General features: G+C 44.2%; 2 protein-coding genes across 4 annotated transcripts in view; both read right to left on the bottom strand.

Moving 5' to 3' along the window:
- Positions 1 to 2,010, bottom strand: part of LOC310794410 (alpha-1,3-mannosyl-glycoprotein 4-beta-N-acetylglucosaminyltransferase C) — a 10,448-nt gene extending 8,438 nt beyond the window's left edge. Inside the window, exons 1-2 of the mRNA XM_083656406.1 lie at positions 1,830 to 2,010; positions 1 to 98 (exon numbers count right to left, since the gene is read on the bottom strand). The exon at positions 1 to 98 is cut by the window's left edge and continues 1 nt beyond it. Coding sequence (XP_083512532.1) covers positions 1 to 95 — 95 coding nt within the window. The 5' untranslated portion in view covers positions 96 to 98; positions 1,830 to 2,010. The remainder of the gene's footprint in view (positions 99 to 1,829) is intronic.
- Positions 2,011 to 3,719: 1,709 nt separating this feature from the next.
- ap4b1 (adaptor related protein complex 4 subunit beta 1) overlaps positions 3,720 to 20,000 on the bottom strand; it is a 26,448-nt gene continuing 10,167 nt past the window's right edge. For 2 of the 3 annotated variants that reach the window (XM_083656712.1, XM_083656713.1), the window contains exons 10-14: positions 19,888 to 19,991; positions 18,796 to 19,003; positions 12,457 to 12,780; positions 9,225 to 9,500; positions 3,720 to 5,203 (exon numbers count right to left, since the gene is read on the bottom strand). In XM_083656712.1, the coding sequence (XP_083512838.1) occupies positions 4,719 to 5,203; positions 9,225 to 9,500; positions 12,457 to 12,780; positions 18,796 to 19,003; positions 19,888 to 19,991 (1,397 nt within the window). In that variant the 3' untranslated portion in view covers positions 3,720 to 4,718. The remainder of the gene's footprint in view (positions 5,204 to 9,224; positions 9,501 to 12,456; positions 12,781 to 18,795; positions 19,004 to 19,887; positions 19,992 to 20,000) is intronic. The other variant, XM_083656714.1, reaches the window with a different exon arrangement.

Raw genomic sequence — 20,000 nt, 5'->3', positions numbered from 1 at the left:
GGAATGAGGAAATCTGAATGGCTGTAGTACAAGTACAGGCAACCAAGGAGAATCAGGACTCCCAAAACAACATTCCTCTTAAAATGACACCGCATTTCCTACCACACACACACGCACGCACGCACGCACGCACGCACGCACGCACGCACGCACACACACACACACACACACACACACACACACACACACACACACACACACACACACACACACACACACACACACACAATGAATACAATGCATATGCCATTCATTGTATCAGTGTGTAACTCAGTCAGCACAGCAGTAAATAATTCAGCTTGGAGTCAATGAATGTTTCAACAGACTCGGAATCAACAACAGGTTAGACATAAGTAAGTGTGTGTGTGTGTCTGTGTGTGTGTGTGTGGTATGTGTCAAAATCAAGTAGACCCTGTTCTCTGCATGCTTGGAGAGTGTGTTGTTGGTTACAACATCCATATGGGTTTGTCAGTCACTGCTGCACAACAATCGGAGAGATCCGTTCCATTAAAGGGACACTCTGCCAATTCTCAACGATGCTTTGTTTTGCACATAATCTCACACTATCTGGAAACTGTAAACAGTTGTGCGTGCATTCATTTAGTTTGACAGTTACTGAGAGTTGATGAGAGTGAAGTTGTGGACCAGTGATGTCATCCATGCACAAATGACATCACTGGTCCACAACTTCACTCAAATCAACTCTGCAGTAACCGTCAAACTAAATGAATGACTGCAAAACGGTTTATAGTTTTCAGATACCGGTATACTACTGCTTTTGTAATTATACAAAGCCGGTTGGAAATCGGTGGAGTGTGCCTTTAAGTTTATACAAACAGTCACAGTGGTGATCGTAAACCACACTTTTATTGGTGCGGTGTGTGTGTGTGACGTGTGTGTGTGTGTGTGTGTGTGTGTGTGTGTGTGTGATCATGTCTCAACAGGCCATATGTGCAAACAGAAATCATGAGCCTAGTCAATGAAACCACATCCAACACAATGCCAACAGTCACTAATAAGTGTCTGAAACTTGAATAGGCCTGCACTCAGAGTTGAATAAAAACACTAATAGGCTACATACATAGCCTATAGGCCTACAAAGTGTGCATGTGTCCCATTGAGCTATTTTATATATTATTTTTTAGATAGATTTATTTATTGTAGAATAAAGTGAGTGACAGCTAACAAGCTACCCGAATTCACAGCTTTATTTATGGGGTTTGTTAATGTACAATGTAATTGTAATATCTAAGCACAGGATAGTCCTGGGTAGGCTAATATTGTATAATAGCCTATAATAGTATTTAAAAATAGGCTACTGGAAAGCATGTTTAGCTTTAGCCAAAGACAGAGAAATAACACTTCATATGATAGTCTATATTAGGCTATAAAACATTAATGTTACAGTGACAGGTTTTACCCAGATAGACCAGTTAATCAACATAGGCATTCACACCTGGTGTAGCCAGGGACTGAATGAAGCCGAACAGGTTACACCGGGACAACGGGTGCATGTCATCAACAGGTAGGCAAAACATTTAAAACATAAAACAGCACGTTTGTGAATTGAAAACCAGAGGAACTCGATCAGACTATTACCGAATCTCAATTTATTACAACATTTCGTTTTAGCAGTGCGCATCAGCTGAATTACCGACTACACCCTCGTATAGCGCAACAAGTGGGCTATATTCAAAGAAAGCATATTAGTAAACAAACATAACCAGCATGCGTCGCTTTAACAACAGCCAAGTTAAAGCCTTTGAAATAACTTGGACTTCGGTCACGTTAGTATCGGACTAATGCATTAATACGATCATTACACTCACCTCACACTTGTGCACAGACCAGGGACTTTTCCGTACAGCGGCGTTTAGAAAGCGCTAAAATTATAGACGGCATCAGACTATGGAAATATGAGCCCCACGTTGAGAGAATAGATTACTACTACTACTGTTGTTGGACATCCTCTTTCTGTTTCTATCCAAATGGTTCTGGGCGGACCGCAGGCTGTTGCTTTAGTTTGAAGTCAGGTGAACTTCGTCATCGCGGCTGAACGATGGCCAACAGCCCACGCCTCTGTCATTTGTCGCTATAATAACCAAGCCGCTACCTACTAAGCCGCGCCTGCTAAATAGCCTAGCCTATAATAAAGGTAAATCATGACTTGAGAGACGCACAGAGACAAACACTGAGCAACAGGGGCGTCAAACAAGCCACAATTCTGAGGCAGCGACCTATAAAGGACTGAATAGATTTGCAATGATTCAATCTGCCCAGATAGTGTGCTGAATCCACTCATGATTGATTAATTTATCTATTAATTGGTCCATTTAGTGATTTCTAAAATGTTGGCCATTTGAAGCCAGATTTAGAGGAATATCTCATTTTAAATTAACATTAGGATTAGACTGTTCTGATGTCATTCAGTTTTAACTTTTAACCATCAATATTTTTCTCCTTTAGGATAAATTAGGCTACTGTAGGATAGGCTACTTATTTAGAGATTTTGGTCAATTATTTGTGCTATTATGGTTGTTAGCTTTTAGTCACTCACTTCTACACTAGCTTCTACACTGCTGCCCCTTTTCTTGAAATAGGTCAATCTTGCTTCACCCAAAATGTTATTCACATAAAGACTATATCCACAATGCTAATTATTTTTAAAGGACTGCATCTTGACCTGGAGACATCAAAGGAATCTGTGAGAAAAAAATGACCCAACCTTAAACTAATTGCAACATAAATTATTTTTGTTGTATTCAGCTCTTGAAACCTTCCAATTTAACATACTAAAAATCCAGGAAAATCCCAGTATAGTAGTGGAACATTGTCAAAATTTGCATTGTCTCCACAAAGGAGGTGATGTTTTCGGTGCCGTTTGTCTGTTAGCAGGAGGATTACGGAAAAACTACTGGGCAGATTTTCATGAAACTTGGTGGAAGGGTGTAGCATGGGCCAAGGAAGAACCCACTGCATTTTGGGGCGGATCTGATCCGGGTTGGCTCAATGGAGGGGGCGGGGCTAGGGAAAAGGGTCCGTTGCTAGGGATAGGAAGGTCCTAGAGAGTCTGGATTGAGAGGTGGGTAGGGGGCATGGACAGGTGTATCAAGGGGAGTGTATGTGTGAGGTGGCTATCTTAATAAGCACTTACCTAATAGCTTACTAATAGGTATAGCTTAATAATAGCTTATTAAGATACTTGTACTATCTGTTGTTATTCATGTTCTTTGTGCAAATAAACAAACAAAAATAAAGAAACAATAAATACTTACTCTGGAGATGATGTACCACTTGTGCTCTTCTCCCTACTTATAGGCATACACTTATAACACTTATAAAGCCTCAGCCAGGCGGTAATGCAACATGAAGGATGCCAACTGCCATAAAACACAGAAGGATTTATTACATCACTGATGACACCAAATTTGTAGTTGGAGTCAAGATACAGTATGGCCAAAATTTTAATAATGGCAGCCATTTTGAAAAAAACGTCATTTGAACATAATTCCACTAATGGGATTTTCTGGGATTTTTACTACAGTGTTTCAGGCATCAATATAAACATAAAAATGTGAAAATAAATTCTGTTGCAATTAGTTTAAGGTCAAACCTTATTTTCCCTAGACTACTATGCCTATAATAACTAACAGCATTTCATTTTCACATGTTTGAAAAGGCCAAAAAATCAACAAGCTGTTATCTCCTAAGCTGCGCCTGCGGGCATCGCCTATAATAAAGGCAATGACTTAATAAGACAAACAGCATACACAGTATGCTAAGCAACACAGTCCAAAGGTTTTATTTTGATATTTTCCATGTGCAGTGATACATATACAGTAAAGGTGGGGTAAACTATGACCACCCCCTCCAATGATCATCATAAAGAAAACAAGCACATGAACAAAACACATTAATTTTCCAGAAAGGCATTACTTTGTCTCCCCCCGTTAAAATGACAATATCTTCTGTCAATATCTTCATATAAATTCAGTCTGTTTGATACTGTTTATAGGATGCATTTTATTAATGTACAATTTTTTTTTATTATGTCGCCCTAAAAAACAAGTTTGTAAATGTTGTTATGCAAATTAACAGGATGTGTAGCCGACTGAGCATTGGTGGTGTTGTTTTTGCTTCACCACAGCACATCTGTAATAATAATAATAATAATAATAATGATTGGATTTATATAGCGCTTTTCTAGACACCCAAAGCGCTTCACAGGAATCATTATTCATTCACACCATTCGTACCAGTGGTGGTAAGCTACGGGTGATGTAGCCACAGCTGCCCTGGGGAAGACTGACGGAAGCGTGGCAGCCATTTCGCGCCTACGGCCCCTCCGACCACCACCAACATTCATAGACATTCATACCCATTCATACGAGGCAATGAGGGTTAAGTGTCTTGCCCAAGGACACAACGACAACAGCTGGGAGGGAGCGGGATTCGAACCGCCAACCCTTGAGTCATTGGCCGACCTGCTCTACCTCCCGAGCTAATGCCGTCCCTAATCTGTGTCTGTGTCCGTGTGTGTCTGTGTGTGTGTGTGCGTGCCTGTGTGTGTGTGTGTGTGTGTGTGTGCGTGTGTGTGTGTGCGTGCGTGCCTGTGTGTGTGCGTGCCTGTGTGTGTGTGTGTGTGTGTGTGTGTGTGTGTGTGTGTGTGTGTGTGTGTGTGCGCGTGCGTGCGTGCGTGTGTGTGCGTGCGTGCGTGCTCAGGCTCTCTCTGAGGACAGCGTTTGCAGTACAGTAGTGAGGATGGAGAGAAACGCCTTCAGGGCGTCGGCGTCTCTCGGCTGCTGCTTCAGAGTCACTCTCACCTCCTGCTCCTCTCTCTCCTCACTCGCCCGCTCATCTGTCGCTTCCTCCTCCTCTCCCTCCTCTTCCTCGGCCTCCATCGCCCCTTCGTCGGCATCCGATCCTTTCTTTACCCTCCCTTTCCTGTCCTTTGTGCACAGCAGCTCCCCCAGGATGCGTGTGGTGGCGCGGGGAGCGCCGGCGGGGTGTGTGGTGGCGGTGGTGGTGGTGTGTGTGTACAGGTAGACCCTCCAGGGGAGTGTGTGGGGCGGCGTGAAGGCCAGCGCCTGGATGTTGACGAGCTGCAGCGCCGCCTGGAGGCTCTGCGGGGAACAGCGGGGCGGGGCGGGGCAGTGGACACGCTCCTCCACACACACGCAGTCTTCCTCCTCTTCCTCACCGCCTGGCAGCAGAAAACAAGAGTAATGAGGCTTTCTAAATGTAATATATGTGTATATATAATATAATATAGACGGTTCTCACCAGCTGCAACCCCACAACATTTCCTTTTTCTCCGCTTCTTCTTGCGTTTTATGGCGGTTGGCATCCTTAAATGTTGCATTACCGCCACCTGAATTGTATCAGCTTCACAGTGCGAACTATTTACAGTGTCCACTTTCTCAGCTATTCAGGGGGAAACACTGACATAGCCTACTTCTATTTCTATTTTTTATTATGTAAAGCTAGGCCTATGCGTGCAATAACGTACTGATAGTCAGCTTACTCTGTAACATGTAGTTTTTATTAGCCTCTCAGGCTAGCTCCAGACCGGACAACAACGCTTCCTACTACCCAGCATGTGCACGTCTTTCCGACAGGGGTGGTTGTTATGGCAACTATCATCAACAACAACAACAACAACTAACTACTACAAGACATAAAGACCGAAATAGGCTAACTTGTTAATGTGTCTGTCGGAGACACGGCCTAACGTTAACATTTAATATGAGCCGAATATCAGCCTGCGCTCAGCTATGTATACAGGAAGTAAACCTGATATCCAGGTGGGTTGTGATGGTTGTTATTGTTGTCAAGTTAAAACCGTCTATAATATATATATATATCTTTGGATGGGTGGAATCACCTGACATGGCAATTTGACCTTGGAAATGTACACAAGGACACTGGCTCCCAAATGGGGGAAACGATAAATAGCTCGGTTTCACTGTTATAATTTAATTCATTAGATGTTGTGTCTTGGCTCCTGCGATCAGAAATGGAATCAAAGTCCTACTCCTGACATGAGAAGGCAGGGTTAGAAGCCCACAGAGCACATGGTGGGACCTGACATGAGAAGGCAGGGTTAGAAGCCCACAGAGCACATGGTGGGACCTGACATGAGAAGGCAGGGTTAGAAGCCCACAGAGCACATGGTGGGACCTGACATGAGAAGGCAGGGTTAGAAGCCCACAGAGCACATGGTGGGACCTGACATGAGAAGGCAGGGTTAGAAGCCCACAGAGCACATGGTGGGACCTGACATGAGAAGGCAGGGTTAGAAGCCCACAGAGCACATGGTGGGACCTATCCTTTCAAATAAGTTGATCCAGCAGAGGTTTCTTGGACCCTGAAATGGCCTTGGACAATCCTGCAGATTTGATGGCCCCTGGGTCTGTGGCAGGAAGGACTGCAGTTCATCTTAAGTTCACCCTGACTTCTTCTCCCTAAGGAGGATGGACCAGGGCAACGATTTGGGTGTTCTGTGAAGAACATCAGCCTGGAGGTCAGAGAAGCAGACGGTCATCTGGGGTTCAACCTAGCCTCATCCCTGTGGGGGGTAAACAGGAGGCCAAGGTGTCCTGTTAAGAGGATAGGTTTGGTGATTTTGGGCCTAAATATAGTTTGTCTCCTGTAGTAATTGGACTCTTCAGAGAATATTGACTCCAGAGTCAGCTGTCAGTCAAAATGGCAAGCTCCAGTTGATGGGCCTCTTAAACAGGGTTTGTCCAACAGCTGAATCTGCGTTAGGGTCAATATTCTAAGTACTACAGGTATGTAAGGGACAAATTATAGGTCTGAAATCACAAACGTATCCCTTAAAGCAGTGGTTCCCACACTGGGGTATGCATACCCCTAGGGGTACGTGGAAGTACTACAGGGGGTACTTGAGAGAAAGGGGAAAATGATTTAATTGGTTCTTCCTTACGCCCCTGCTACACTCTGCTACCAAGTTTCATGAAACTCAGCCCAGTAGTTTTTCCTGACAAACAAACGGCACCAAAAACATAACCATGGCGCAATATATAAAACGTTAAAACAAATCTGCTCAGCAGGCACTAATTGCAACTCTTTCACTCCATTTGTTGTTTTATAATGTTATTTCTCCAAAAGGTGGGTTATCATTCATTCATTGGATCATAATATAGTTTTCTCTTTGCAGTTTTCTAAACAAACTGTTGGTAGAGGGGGTACTACTTGGATTGAGAAATCAGGGAAAGGGGGTACTGAAGCCAAAAAAGTTTGAGAAATGTTGGGATGTAGTGATTGGGGTTAGATTGAAGGTAAGATACTATAGGGCGGGGAATGTAGTTTCATATTTGTTTTAATGTTTTTATATTGTTACATTGAGACTGTCTCTGGCGTTTTTGTGGTCTGAGGTAAATTTGGAGGTTTTATGTGATGTATGTTTTTATAACACCAGGGAGGGACCATGTTGGAAATAGGTGTCCTCACTTCCACATGTCATCATCCCCTGGTTTCAAAGTCTCTTGTATTCCACAATCAAATCAAGCCACTGCCTTAAAGTGTAACTCCGCCCCCCGGGTCTGGGCGTGACTCAGCCGTGGGAGGGGCTGCGCGGTTTCACAGAAGGGAGGGGCTGGTGAGTGTTATGACAGAGATAAGTCCAAGGAGGTCGATAAGGCCCAAACGGTCAGCATAGGCCTCGCCTTTTCAGGGCTGATTTCCAGGGCTGCCTCAAGAAAAATGGTAAATATTGAAATGGCGATGTTTAGGATTTGGGTTGAAGCTAATGTCTCAAACTTTTTGAGGCTTATAATTACTCACATGATAAGACCCTAAATTACATAGAAGGTTTTTGTGGATTTCGGTTTCCAGGGTCTTCAACACCAGCAATGATGCGTTTGTGCAGTACCTCTTGTTCTTGAAGAGGTACTGCACATTTAAACGTGATCAAGGCAGAAGATGTTACCCTGTACTGCCTTCGCACAGGTATATAACAATTATAATAATTTCAAAAGACTGAATAGATGGGGGTATTTGTGTTAAAATCCAGATGATTTTAGGGTTATTATGGGGATGCTAGACAGTGTTAAGACAGGTCGGACAGAGAGCTACTGGTTTGTTGCCAAATATAGTAATAATTAAGCACCTCCCTGAATTGTTACCCACATTTTTTTAAGCATATTTAAGCTGTTGAACCGGGTTTAACATGTTAGGTTCATATTTACCAGCTAAACTGACGTGGGAGGAACCAGTGTGACTGGTAGCAGACGCTGTCTTTATTTTTATGCCTCTCTCATTATGTTTCCATTCCATGCTCGTTAATGCGATATCTCAGGAACACCTTGAGGGAATTTCTTCAAATTTGGCTCAAACGTCCACTTGGACTCAAAGATGAACTGATTTAGATTTTGGTGGTCAAAGGTCAAAGGGTAGGGGTAGGACCATTTTACATGTTGAAAACGATTAGCTGTGTTGTTGAGTCACCCCAAAAACACCTCTGCTTGAGAGTCCTTGTCATGAAAACGTTTGGGAAGATGAGACTATAGAGACACTAGAGCAGGGGTGCCCAACCTTTTTTGACCCAAGATCTATTTTTCAAGTAGCCAGCCTCCCGAGATCGACCAGTCCAGTTTCAACATCGCAAACGCACACACATCGTTTCCAGCCTGCAGTAACTAACCTCACAACACTTTCTCTCATTTTCTCCACTTGACATTAGGGCCGTGAATCTTCACTGGCCTCACGATTCGATTCGATTACGATTCAGAGGGCTACAATTCGATTCGATTACGATTATCGATGCATCTTAAATCGATGCATCACTTTTTTCCCCCAATACTTATTTTTTCTCACTTTCTTTTTTCTCACTGTGTGGCTACTTTTAAAATAAAAGTGCATTTGGAATTGCATTGTATTATGATCCATAATTAAAATAAACAACTGCATGTACTTCCATTATATTTTATTTTATTATTATTATTATTTTTTTAAATAATCGATCGATCGATTTTTGACGCGATCGACCTGGGGTCAGTCCGCGGTCGACCAGTCGACCGCGATCGACTGGTTGGGCACCCCTGCACTAGAGGTTGAGAGGCCAGGTTAGACAACTTGACATTCAACTAGCTGGCATTCCAATCACGATTCCCCGTCCCACGAGGAGGAAGCTTTCGCCCCGGTGAAAGAGCGCTCGGGACGCGTAGCAACTGCTGACAATAACCTGGTTCCAGATGCATTACCTCGCTCAGCATGGAGCCACAGCCGCTCAAACTCCTCCGGGCTGAGCGGCGGGGAGAGGGACAGAGTGAGAGGGACTCCGGACGATCCCGGAGACAGACTGGCACCCTCTGAGCCTGGAGAGAAAGCAGGCGGGGAGAGGGACAGACTGAGAGGGACTCCGGACGATCCTGGAGACAGACTGGCACCCTCTGAGCCTGGAGAGAAAGCAGGCGGGGAGAGGGACAGACTGAGAGGGACTCTGGAGGATCCCGGAGACAGACTGGCACCCTCTGAGCCTGGAGAGAAAGCAGGAGGAAGGAGGGAGGGGAGGGGGAAGGAAGTAAGGAGAAAGGAGGAGTGAAAGGAGAGGGAAGGTGGATAGAGCTTTCATGGAAACATGGATTCAAATAGCACATTTTTCCACTAAAACATAAACTTATACCTGAACCATAGGGACCCATTTAATGGCATTACGTAATTTTTGACCTTTATTGGTGACCACTGACGCACTTTCTATTGGATAAAAAAATGCAGTGCAAATTGTGAAGGGCTATGTGTATCGAGCATAAACAGCCGCTGCTGCTCTCTCCCGCAGCCTGTCTGTGTCTGTGCTGTCATGTTACGTTCAACGACCCTAGAATGGTTGTTGAGTCACGACGAACAAGAAGCGATGTCAGCGTCGCTAGATTCAACTAAACTGACGACAGCACGTTGAGCATTTAAGATTGTACCTTTTATACAAATGTAGCACACCATCTGTTTTGTGTTGTGTTCAGAAGATTTAATCTGAAATCTAAAAATGTTTTTGCACTAATGATTTAAACGTTCATAATACCACGTCTGTTCTATTCAAAAGAATAATAATGTAACGTTGCTGTTTGCACTGTTGTAGAAAAAAATAAAATATATTTATTTTTTCATACCCTGTGTGGGTCAAAAGCTTTCAGTAGCTGTCTAATTAAATATATTGGAGCTGCTCCAGTGTGCGGGTATTTCTATTTTTTTCTACATTGTGCTTCTGTACCCAGCACCTGGCCTAAAAAAAGGTTGGATGCGCACACAAACCTTCTATTGAGCTGTTTGCACTGTTAAAAGAAAATTGAATGAGTACATGCCAACGTGAAGTAGTATTACCGGTAGTCATATATCAAAATGCTGTTTGTACTACTGTTGATTGTTTTATTCTAAAGAATGAGAAACTTTTGTTTTGCAACACCCAAATAAAATTATTGAATGATAATCTGTTACATTATTCCGGATCAAATTCAGGGTTGTGTGTTTGCTCGTGTTAATGGTGAATGGTTGAAGCTGAAGCCCTTGCAGTTATCTGATTCCTATATCCGTTAAGTCCACTACTGAGCAGGTATAAGAGCAGTTCTATTTGTTAGAGGTCCACTTAGCTGGAGACCAGTTCCTTATTTCCATTTCAGGAAGTTGGCAACCCTAACTGACTGCAACAACAACACATATCTTCTCCAACACACGTCTCTGACACAGCTCTCCCATAACCCCCACAACCAATTAAGGTGTTCTGTAATTGACATAAAAAAAGTATTTAAAAAAAATTCAAATACAAAGCGCTCATCTCCTGAATATTGTATCACCTGGGTGCTGGATCCTTAAATAGTAAATAATTCAAAAAAGGGGAAGGACAGCGCTCCGAGTTGAATATTTATTACCACAGGACGGACGTTTTGCAAGCGTCTGAGCCTGTGCGTGTGTAATGGCAATTTTGAAATTGAATAGAACGGTGACTTGCCCCAAAAGTCCATCGTCTGGCAATCAATATTTTGTGCTGTCCTTGTCCTTTTTTGAATAAACAATAAAGTCCCATTTCCACAACAGACATAAGTAAGCTTAGCGAGCTAATTAACACATTCACTGCCAGCCGTTTTTTTTTTTACTGTAGGTAGCTTCTGCCAGAGGGTTTTTTTGAGGATTCTGGCTCATTTTACAAGAGCCGAGGATTATTTTCTGCTTGGACTTTGTGAACACAAAGTTCACAAAAGTACTAATAGAATGTGTGCTTTCTCTGTCTAAAAGAGTTAGTTTGTAGAGTTAGTAGTTATGTAGATATTAGCCGTTGAGTACAGCATGGTTTCAGCGTCTGAGACTGAAAGCTGAGATAATCGCAGTTTTGTGAAATTCAATCAAACAGGCAGAACAGTCACTTTAACCATTTATTTTTGGCATCAGTGAGAGATCAGACATCTAAACAATATAGTTCTGAACGCCCTCTCCTTCAAACTCCTCCCTCCGTGGGCGTGTCTGGTGGCTTTCAGCAGCGTTTGTCACAAGCGAGTTTCTACTGCCTGTCTGAGCAGTGAGCAGCCTCCCTCCCTGGCGGCCCCCTCGTCGGCGAGTGTGGATGAGGCTCACTCGTTTCTTGGGTTTGAGAGCTTTGATGAAGCTTTGTGCGATTCTAGGCTTTATGCTGCGTGTTTCAAAGTGTGTTTTCCACCCAGTCTATTTTTGGAACCCCCCACCGTTGTGCGCCCGTGTGCACCAGCGTGAAAGCGTTTTCGCCTACAGTATGAGAATGAGGCTCGTTCGTTTCTGGGTTTTCGGTTGAGCTCAGCTGGAATGAAGCTGCTGCGTGCGATTCTGCGCTTTCTGCTGGTGTTTCAAAGTGTGTTTCACCCATAATCTATTATGCAAATTTGCAATCCCCCACCGCCAGCTCCCAACGCGATAATGCGCGAAAGCGAAAGCGTTTTCGCCAATCCATTTTAAAGTATGAGAGAATGGTTTCCTCGCGCGTTCCCCTGCAGTTTTGGCTCGGCTTTTTCTAGTTTGGAGAGCACTGTCGCCACTTAGTGGGTCGGTGGAATGGGTTGTACACGTTCGGTGGCTCCAATATTTTTATAGGAGACGTGGGGGGCGTTGATCCACGTCCCACCGTCAAATTTTTTTTTTTTTTTTTAAGACGAGATATCTCGTCATTGGCAGTCAACCGGTTTTTTTTTAGACGAGATATCTCGTCAATGGCAGTGAACGTGTTAAAAGAGAAATGCCAAATGAAGAGAGATATGTATTGAAATATTCACCATGCAAAATATTGTTATGATAAAACTACTTTGCTTTTTCGGCCATGAGAACAAGTCTTTTGAATCTCAACACCTGGGAAAATCATCATTGAGTCACTGGTGTTGATCATCCACCCTATCCAGCCCCTCCAGACATCACATTATGATGACCCATCTTAAACTACTAAGCCAAAGGTAAGATTTTACTGTCCAACTCCAAACTCACCAGTGTGAACCATGTGAACCATGTGGACCTGGCTGGGGTTCAGCGCGTTTGACAGGTCGCTGATAGGCTTGGGGTCAGAGGTCACGGGTTCAGCGCTCCCCCCGCTGGCTGAATCGGCCTCTGCAGCGTCCTGCCGGAGGGGCTCGAGCGTGTTAAAGCTGCGTGCCCATTGGCTGACGGGCTCTGCCGGGCGGCCAATCAGAACACCTAGGGAGGGGTCTGACCTCCGGCCCTGGAGGACCTTCCGCGTCTCCTCTATCCCACAATGCAACAGGCGGTAGTAGAGCAGCGCCTGGTCGCGCACGCACATGTCCGTCTCGTCCTCTGGAAGACATGGGAACATTAACAGATTATAATAAATATGGACGTAGCTGCCGTGATGTCATCCAGTGGTTTGTGGATTTGTACGAGAAGACCCGCAGCACGCCTGGTATTGGTCTGCAATCGGCAAGCTGCACAATCACTGGACAGGCAACCTGTCAATCATGCCCCAAAGCATAGTCTGTTTCACCCTCTATTCTAATAGTCCGGGAGCCAAAGGCTGTTTTTTTGATGAACCTTGTTTCGTCTGATAAAGTTTTTTTCTCTGCTGATTCTTGTAGTTTGGGGGTACCTATTCAAAATGGAGGGTGCCCGGTGAGCACCCTTGAGCATTTTTAGATATTAACCCCTTAAGTGCCAAAATCCCCATAAAAATCGGGATTTATGAGATTTCATGCAAAATACTCATCAAATGCATCAAATTTGCTTTCTCCAATGTTTATTCATAAAGGAGCAAGGGTGTCATGTATAATGTAGCCCATTTGATTAACCCACCATGTGCCCCCCAACCCCCAATAAAAACATGAAATAAGCAGAGGACTTTTAGTCTGATAAATCACTCCCGGGTGTTGAAGCGGTGCATGTTTGCACAAGTCAGACCCTTCTCCCCCACACCCCTCTCTTTGGCACTGTGTGTGTGTGTGTGTGTGCATGTGCGTGAGCGTGACTGCGCACGTGTGTGCATGTTTCACCGGCTTTGAGCTATAACACTTTCTGTCTCTACTCTCAATTCCTTGTACTTTTTTTGTACTTTCTACATCCTTCCTAAATGCCACAATCAGTGCTACCCTTGCTTGAGTCTGTGCACTTGGGCCACCCCAGTCAAAATGGCTGGGACACTGCATCTCACCTCACAGACATCTCGCCTCACATCTCGCCTCAAACAGACACACATCACTTATAGGACTTCTAAATAACGTCTTGGTGGTAGAGATGTAACGGTATGAAAATTTCACATCACGATTACCGTGACCAAAATTATCACGATTATTGTATTATCACTGTATTCGCAAAGAAATGCTGAAAATGTTCAAAAAGTACTGAGAGACTCACTGAAATCATTTTACAACATTTTATATTGAAAACTCCGATCCAAAAAGGATTGATACACTCACTGAAATCATTTCTCCAAGGCTGCACCTGGGAGACGGTTGCCAACTTTGGTTGATGATGGACAGTATTTACCATGTTTTTCAAAGCACTGTAATCACGGTATCACGGTACCACGGTTTTAATGATAATGAAAATGTTAAACGGTACGGTTATCGTAAGGAATTTTATCATGGTTATCATTAAACCAGAGTTATGTTGGGGCTATATGTTCACTGATGGCTGATAGTGGGCTCTCTGGAGCTCCGGTAAGAAATTTCCAGAAAGCAGATGACCTGATGAGAGCCTTGGATCAGATTGCGAGTCAGACCAGAACAGCCAGACTTTGGGTTTAGGTCTTGGTGAAACCAATGATGCTGATGATGTCATACATCTGGGCTGAACGTGAGGGTGACTGGCTTCTCCATCTGACCATATTCCAGAAGATGCTTACCTACTACTTTGCAGCTGGCCATGTCAACCATGTCAGGTATGGCCTCTACTATCTTCATTCCATGGAGAAGCTTCCTCCACAAAGCAATTTTCTCCAGGGGCAGCATGTGATGCGACACATTACTGGAATATGGAATGGCCTGTGGAGCAACCAGTTCACAGAGTCCACTTTCATGAGGTACGGCCACAGTGATGGAGGGATAATTGGATTACCGTGAAGCCATAGGCACTGAAGATCTGGGCCCTGAGCCACCATATATGCTGCAAGATTGAGTCGCACATGAAGGAGATGGAAGAGGATAAGACAGATAGGTTCATCTCTATCACAAGGAGGAGGCTAAAGCCATGGGTTAAGGACATGCCAAAAACTTTGTCAGAAACTGGAAACCTGCCTCCATCCATTGGATCCCAATGAACATCCAGGGGAAAGCATCATGAACATCAAGATCACCCTACCAACTGTCAATGTAGACAGTGCCATAAAGATTGGGGAGGCAACAGTGGCGCTGGAAGTACTTTTAGGTAGGGGGTGCTGCAGCATCCTCAGCACCCCACTTCCAGCTCCCTTGCAGCAAGCTGTCTTGTAACTTGTTACTTGACAAAGTAACTGGTATAATATTACTGAAATTCCATTGGTAATAAGTTATATTACTGAGTTACTTATTACTAATGTAATATGTTACTTTTGTAATGAGTTACCCCAACATTGCTGGACAATGCAATGTAGCACTATGGTATGAAACGGTAACAATCTCAATACAAGTCAAATTTCCCAACACACACTTGCACAATGAATGCTTTGCGCGTACGTACACTTGCGTGCGCGCGCACAGACACACAAACACACACACACACACACACACACACACACACACACACACACACACACACACCCTATCGAACGTCAATATGAAGCAATTGTATTTTCTCTTATCAGTAAGCGCACCTTCCATCCTTCCTCTTGTCATCTCATGGAACAACACTGTCATCATGACAAGATGTTTTTATCAAGTCTATTAAACGGGCGAAACATTGTCATGGAGTTTATCTGTACTTATCTATATTTCTTCATAGCAGTGGGCTGTGCTGTGCTCTTAAAATACCACGTCGTCAAAGTTGGCGCAGTAAGAACTGAGAACGGGCCCTGGCAAAGGACTCAAATTGCCACCCCAGAAATACACCTGTGTTCAAATAAGAACACACATTCTAAAGTGGTGCCATTTGTGATATATGCCCTCAAAAGGCAAGGCCATCTCTGTCATGTCATTATTTTTTTGTAAAAAAAAAAGTCAGCAATCTCGATAACAAAATGATTATGCTTATTCAACATAAAATCAACATTCTCAGGTGCTGCTTAAAGGAAAATTCAGTTTTTTTTTACACCCCGGACCTTATTTCCAGCTTAAAATATGATGTTTTAATCACCCAGATAACTTTGGTTTCATTCTGATCGCCATAGAAGATATTCAGGTCCGAGTAGAGTCCTGGAACTGGCCAAAAACGGGCGAACGGGGCATACGTAGTACACACAAACACACACACCTAGACACACACACACACACACACACACACGTAGTACACACTGTAAATAACGTATTTTCTGCAATGTAGCGGTTTATATCCTCATATCATCTCATCCATAAATGAACATGAATGGGTCTAGTCTCCTCCGGACTGCGTCGGGCAGCTTCGGGCACCCTCGGTTTCCTCACCCGGGGTCTGTGAATCCAACTATCGCCCCAAGTCCTGCTGAAGTCTCCTGAGTTTCCTGCTGACTCCTTTGTCTACCTGGCTATTGTCTACCAGGAATCACCGCGCACCAGGGCCATCTTCCCGTGACTATCGACTTGTTTACAACAACGGATGAAGAGCTAATCGAAATTGAAGAGCGGACGAGGAGAGAGAGGAACAACAGGCCAGGGACAAACAAGCGCTGCACGGCCGAGAACAGAGGAGGAATGCCTCTGTTGGGTTCACAGACCCCGGATGAGGAAACCGAAGCTGCCCGAGGCAGCCCGGAGGAGACTAGATGGATTCACGTTCATATGGACAAGATATTATGAGGATATGAACCGCTATGTTGCAGAAAATACGTTATTTGCAGTGTGTACTACGTACGCCCCATTTTCGCCCGTTTTGGCCAGTTCGGACTCTACTCGGACCTGAATATCTTCTATGGTGATCAGAATGAAACCAAAGTTCTCTGGGCGAGTAAAACATCATATTTTAAGCTGGAAATAAGGTCCGGGGTGTAAAAAAACTGGCTGAGGCTGAGCCTCAACCAATGCTGCCGTTCCCGAAGGCAGAGCCACAGGAGGCTTCTTCAAGTAATCTGTCTCCTGCCAGTGCCGGCCTGTTGGTCAGAACGTTTCCTCTGCTGGACTAGAAATAGCTAGAGGCTTTCTGTGGCACTAACCAGGCTGCATGCCCCCCAAAAGGCAGCAAGCCAGTGGCGCTGGAAGTACTTTTAGGTAGGGGGTGCTGCAGCACCAAGTGGCGCTGGAAGTACTTTTAGGTAGGGGGTGCTGCAGCACCCTCAGCACCCCACTTCCAGCTCCCTTGGGAGGCAATGTTAGAAGATTTTGAGAAGACCTGGCCATAGGGATCTTACAACACCATCTCAAACAAAGTCTCACCATCTCAAACAAAGTGAAGACAATGACAACAACCAAATCAATCCAAGTTGGCATCTCCACAATTTATGACCTAAATGCCATCGATTCAAGCGTAATCACACTGTTGTCCAGTGACCATGAAGTTGACATGAAGGATGTCCTCGCCTATGAGCTGGCACCAGTCCCAACTGCCATGTTTACCGAGGATGGAATGTGAATTTGTAAATCCAAGTCTACACTGAAGAAGTCACTCCAAGTCAAAATCTCCAGGAGGAATGCCAGTGTTGCAGATGTCACTGTCATTGATGGATCAGCCCTTCTTTGGACCATCCACTGGCCAGCTGATGGCATCATAGCTGATTTAATCTAAAATGTTATGACACGACTGACTTCATACCTATGAGACATGATTACAGTGTCAAGTCCATCACCCGAGATGTCAGAGAGACAGGGGTCAGCTAGAAACACCATCTCTTATGCAAAACTGTTGCGTCTTACTTCGATTATTTTTTTGTAAAGCACCTTGAATTGCCTTGTGTATGAAAGGTGCTATATAAATAAAATTTGACTTGACTTGACTTGACTTGGAAAAGGCTCTGTCATCAAAGTCCTCAAAACTGTATGAACTATCAGCCATTGACAATGTGGTTGCACTGTTCCAGCAGGTCCTTGACCAAGTCACTGCCTTCATCTCAGCCTGTTCCAAACTTAGCTGCTCTACCACCATCGAATGAAGCATTCATTGAGAATGTTAAGAAGGGCCCACTTTCATGCAATCTTGTGGTGAAATCTCAATGTAAATCTGCCACTAGCATTGAACACTGAGGAATTTGGATGCAAAAAAAGACACATGCAACAGGTCACGGAGCCCAACCATTCTACCGGAAAATTTAAGACTTTTCCCAGACACGTTTTGGAGATGAAAACCCTTCTAACTCCAATAAGTGCAACTGTGTGAAGTGCATGGTTTGCCATGCACAATGTTCTGTGCATGTTTCAGAGTAGGATGCTCAACATCCAAATAGGCTTAACTACCGTGAAGACCATCAGCAAAATGTGGCCTTCACTTCACACCTCCCAATGTGTATCATCTACTCTGAATCTCTACTTGCCAATGAGCAAAGGCTCAATCGATGTTCTCATCCAGCGCGACCCATATTGTCATAAAAAGTTCGTTTTGCTGGCACGGCCTAAAAGGGTTAATATTATGTAATTTGGAATGAAATACATTGTACATGACCTCCTTTATGAATAGACATTGGAGAAAACAAATTTGATGCATTTGATTTTAGTATTTTGCGTGAAATCTCATAAATCGTTATTTTTCTGGGATTTTGGCACTTAAGGGGGTTAATATCTGAAAATGCTCAAGGGTGCTCACCGGGCACCCTCCTGTATTTTGAATAGGTACCCCCAAACTACAAGAATCAGCAGAGAAAAAAACGTTATCCGACAAAGCGAGGTTCAACCCCATGGCTCCCAGACTATAAGTCAAGTCAGGTGAAATGAACATCATGCTGTATTAACGAAAACTTGAAACTAGCGACTGAGACCATAAAGTCATTACAAAAGTGTTTCACTATAGTCATAAATCAATTGAGAAGTGGGGTCATTTTCCCATTGAATTCCATACAATCAATCGGTCTTCTTTTTGCAGCCAGTGGGGTCACCCTGCTGGCCAATAGAAAGAATGCAGGTTTAAGTTACTTCCACACTGGCTTCACTTTTCACGAACGGAGCTACCACCTTGATGAGTACTGTGTCAATAATAACGCTCTCTCACACACACTTTCGTGCACGCACACTCACATAGACACATACACACATACACCCATAACACCCACCAGTGGCACACACACACCTATGCAGTAGTGCAGCAGTCTCCCCAGCATGTCCTGTGTCTCGGCAGGCCGACAGAGGAACAGCCTCATGGTGGCAGTCAGCAGCTCCGTCTTGACTCCCGGAGAGACCTCGCTCCTTATTCCGTCTATGAACACCTCCAGCACGTAGGGGGCGCTGGAGACCCGCTCCCCATAGACACCCAGCAGCCACAGCAACGCCTGCCTGCCCTGGAGGAGGACATGGTGAATTTAAGACCTACTGAACTTGACATCTTAGATAGGGGGGATGTGAAGAACAGCGGCAAAAGAAAGAAAACGACGGAGCAAAAAATGGGCCTCTGGGTGATGGAACCCAGATGGAGCGAGAATAGAAAGCAATAGAAAGGCAAAGTGAGCGCATACTTCCTGCTTCAGCACTGTACCAGAGAATTTCATCCGCCATTTATTTTCCCATAGACATTTCGTAAAATGCTTATAAAATTAGTTTTACTTGTTCAAACCAAACGGTTCAGCTATATTTAGAATCGGGAGAGACCATAGAACATTTCACTCGGACAAAAACTTAAAAAAAGCAACATAGAAAAAATATTTTCTTTAAATCTGCAGTTTTTTTTACGTTTTGGTCAGAGTGAAATGTTATGTGGTCTCTCCTGTTCTGCAGCAGTCCTGCAGCTTCTTGTATGGAAAAAGGTCATTTTGTGGACCGGGTCCTTCGTCGACTGCAGCCTCTCCAATGAGACACAGCTTCTGTCCGTCTGTGTGTCCTTTGCTCCCCAGAACCGTTCGTCCGATCGACTTCCCGCTTGGTGGGTGTACTGCTAGGGGACCCAAGGACGTGTCGGATTTGGTGCAATGTCTGTTCAAGATGAACAAACTTTGAATAAACAAGGAAACAGTGCTCCGTGTGGCAGCGGGGCAAACAGGCACTGCGCTATAGTTCTCTTCTAATTCATGGACAGACACGCGTATAGTTTCCCATCCAAACTATCAGACCACAAAACCAAATCCATATCATCTATTTTGTATTTCTGTAAGCTTTGACACAATGTAAAAAATATAATGGGGAGAAATGGAGAAATCAAGTGTTTATTTATAGCCAGCTAGTGTCTGACCTGGCTGTCCTGTAGCGTCTCCTCACTGCCCTCTAGAGCCAAACACACAGCGTCACCACACTGAGGACACACCCACACCAGGTCACGCATCGTCTGCACCACCGCTGCAAAGA

Source organism: Poromitra crassiceps (assembly GCF_964638095.1).
Source record: "Poromitra crassiceps genome assembly, chromosome: 20".
NCBI lineage: Eukaryota > Metazoa > Chordata > Actinopteri > Beryciformes > Melamphaidae > Poromitra > Poromitra crassiceps.
This window is presented reverse-complemented; position numbering and strand designations above follow the sequence as displayed.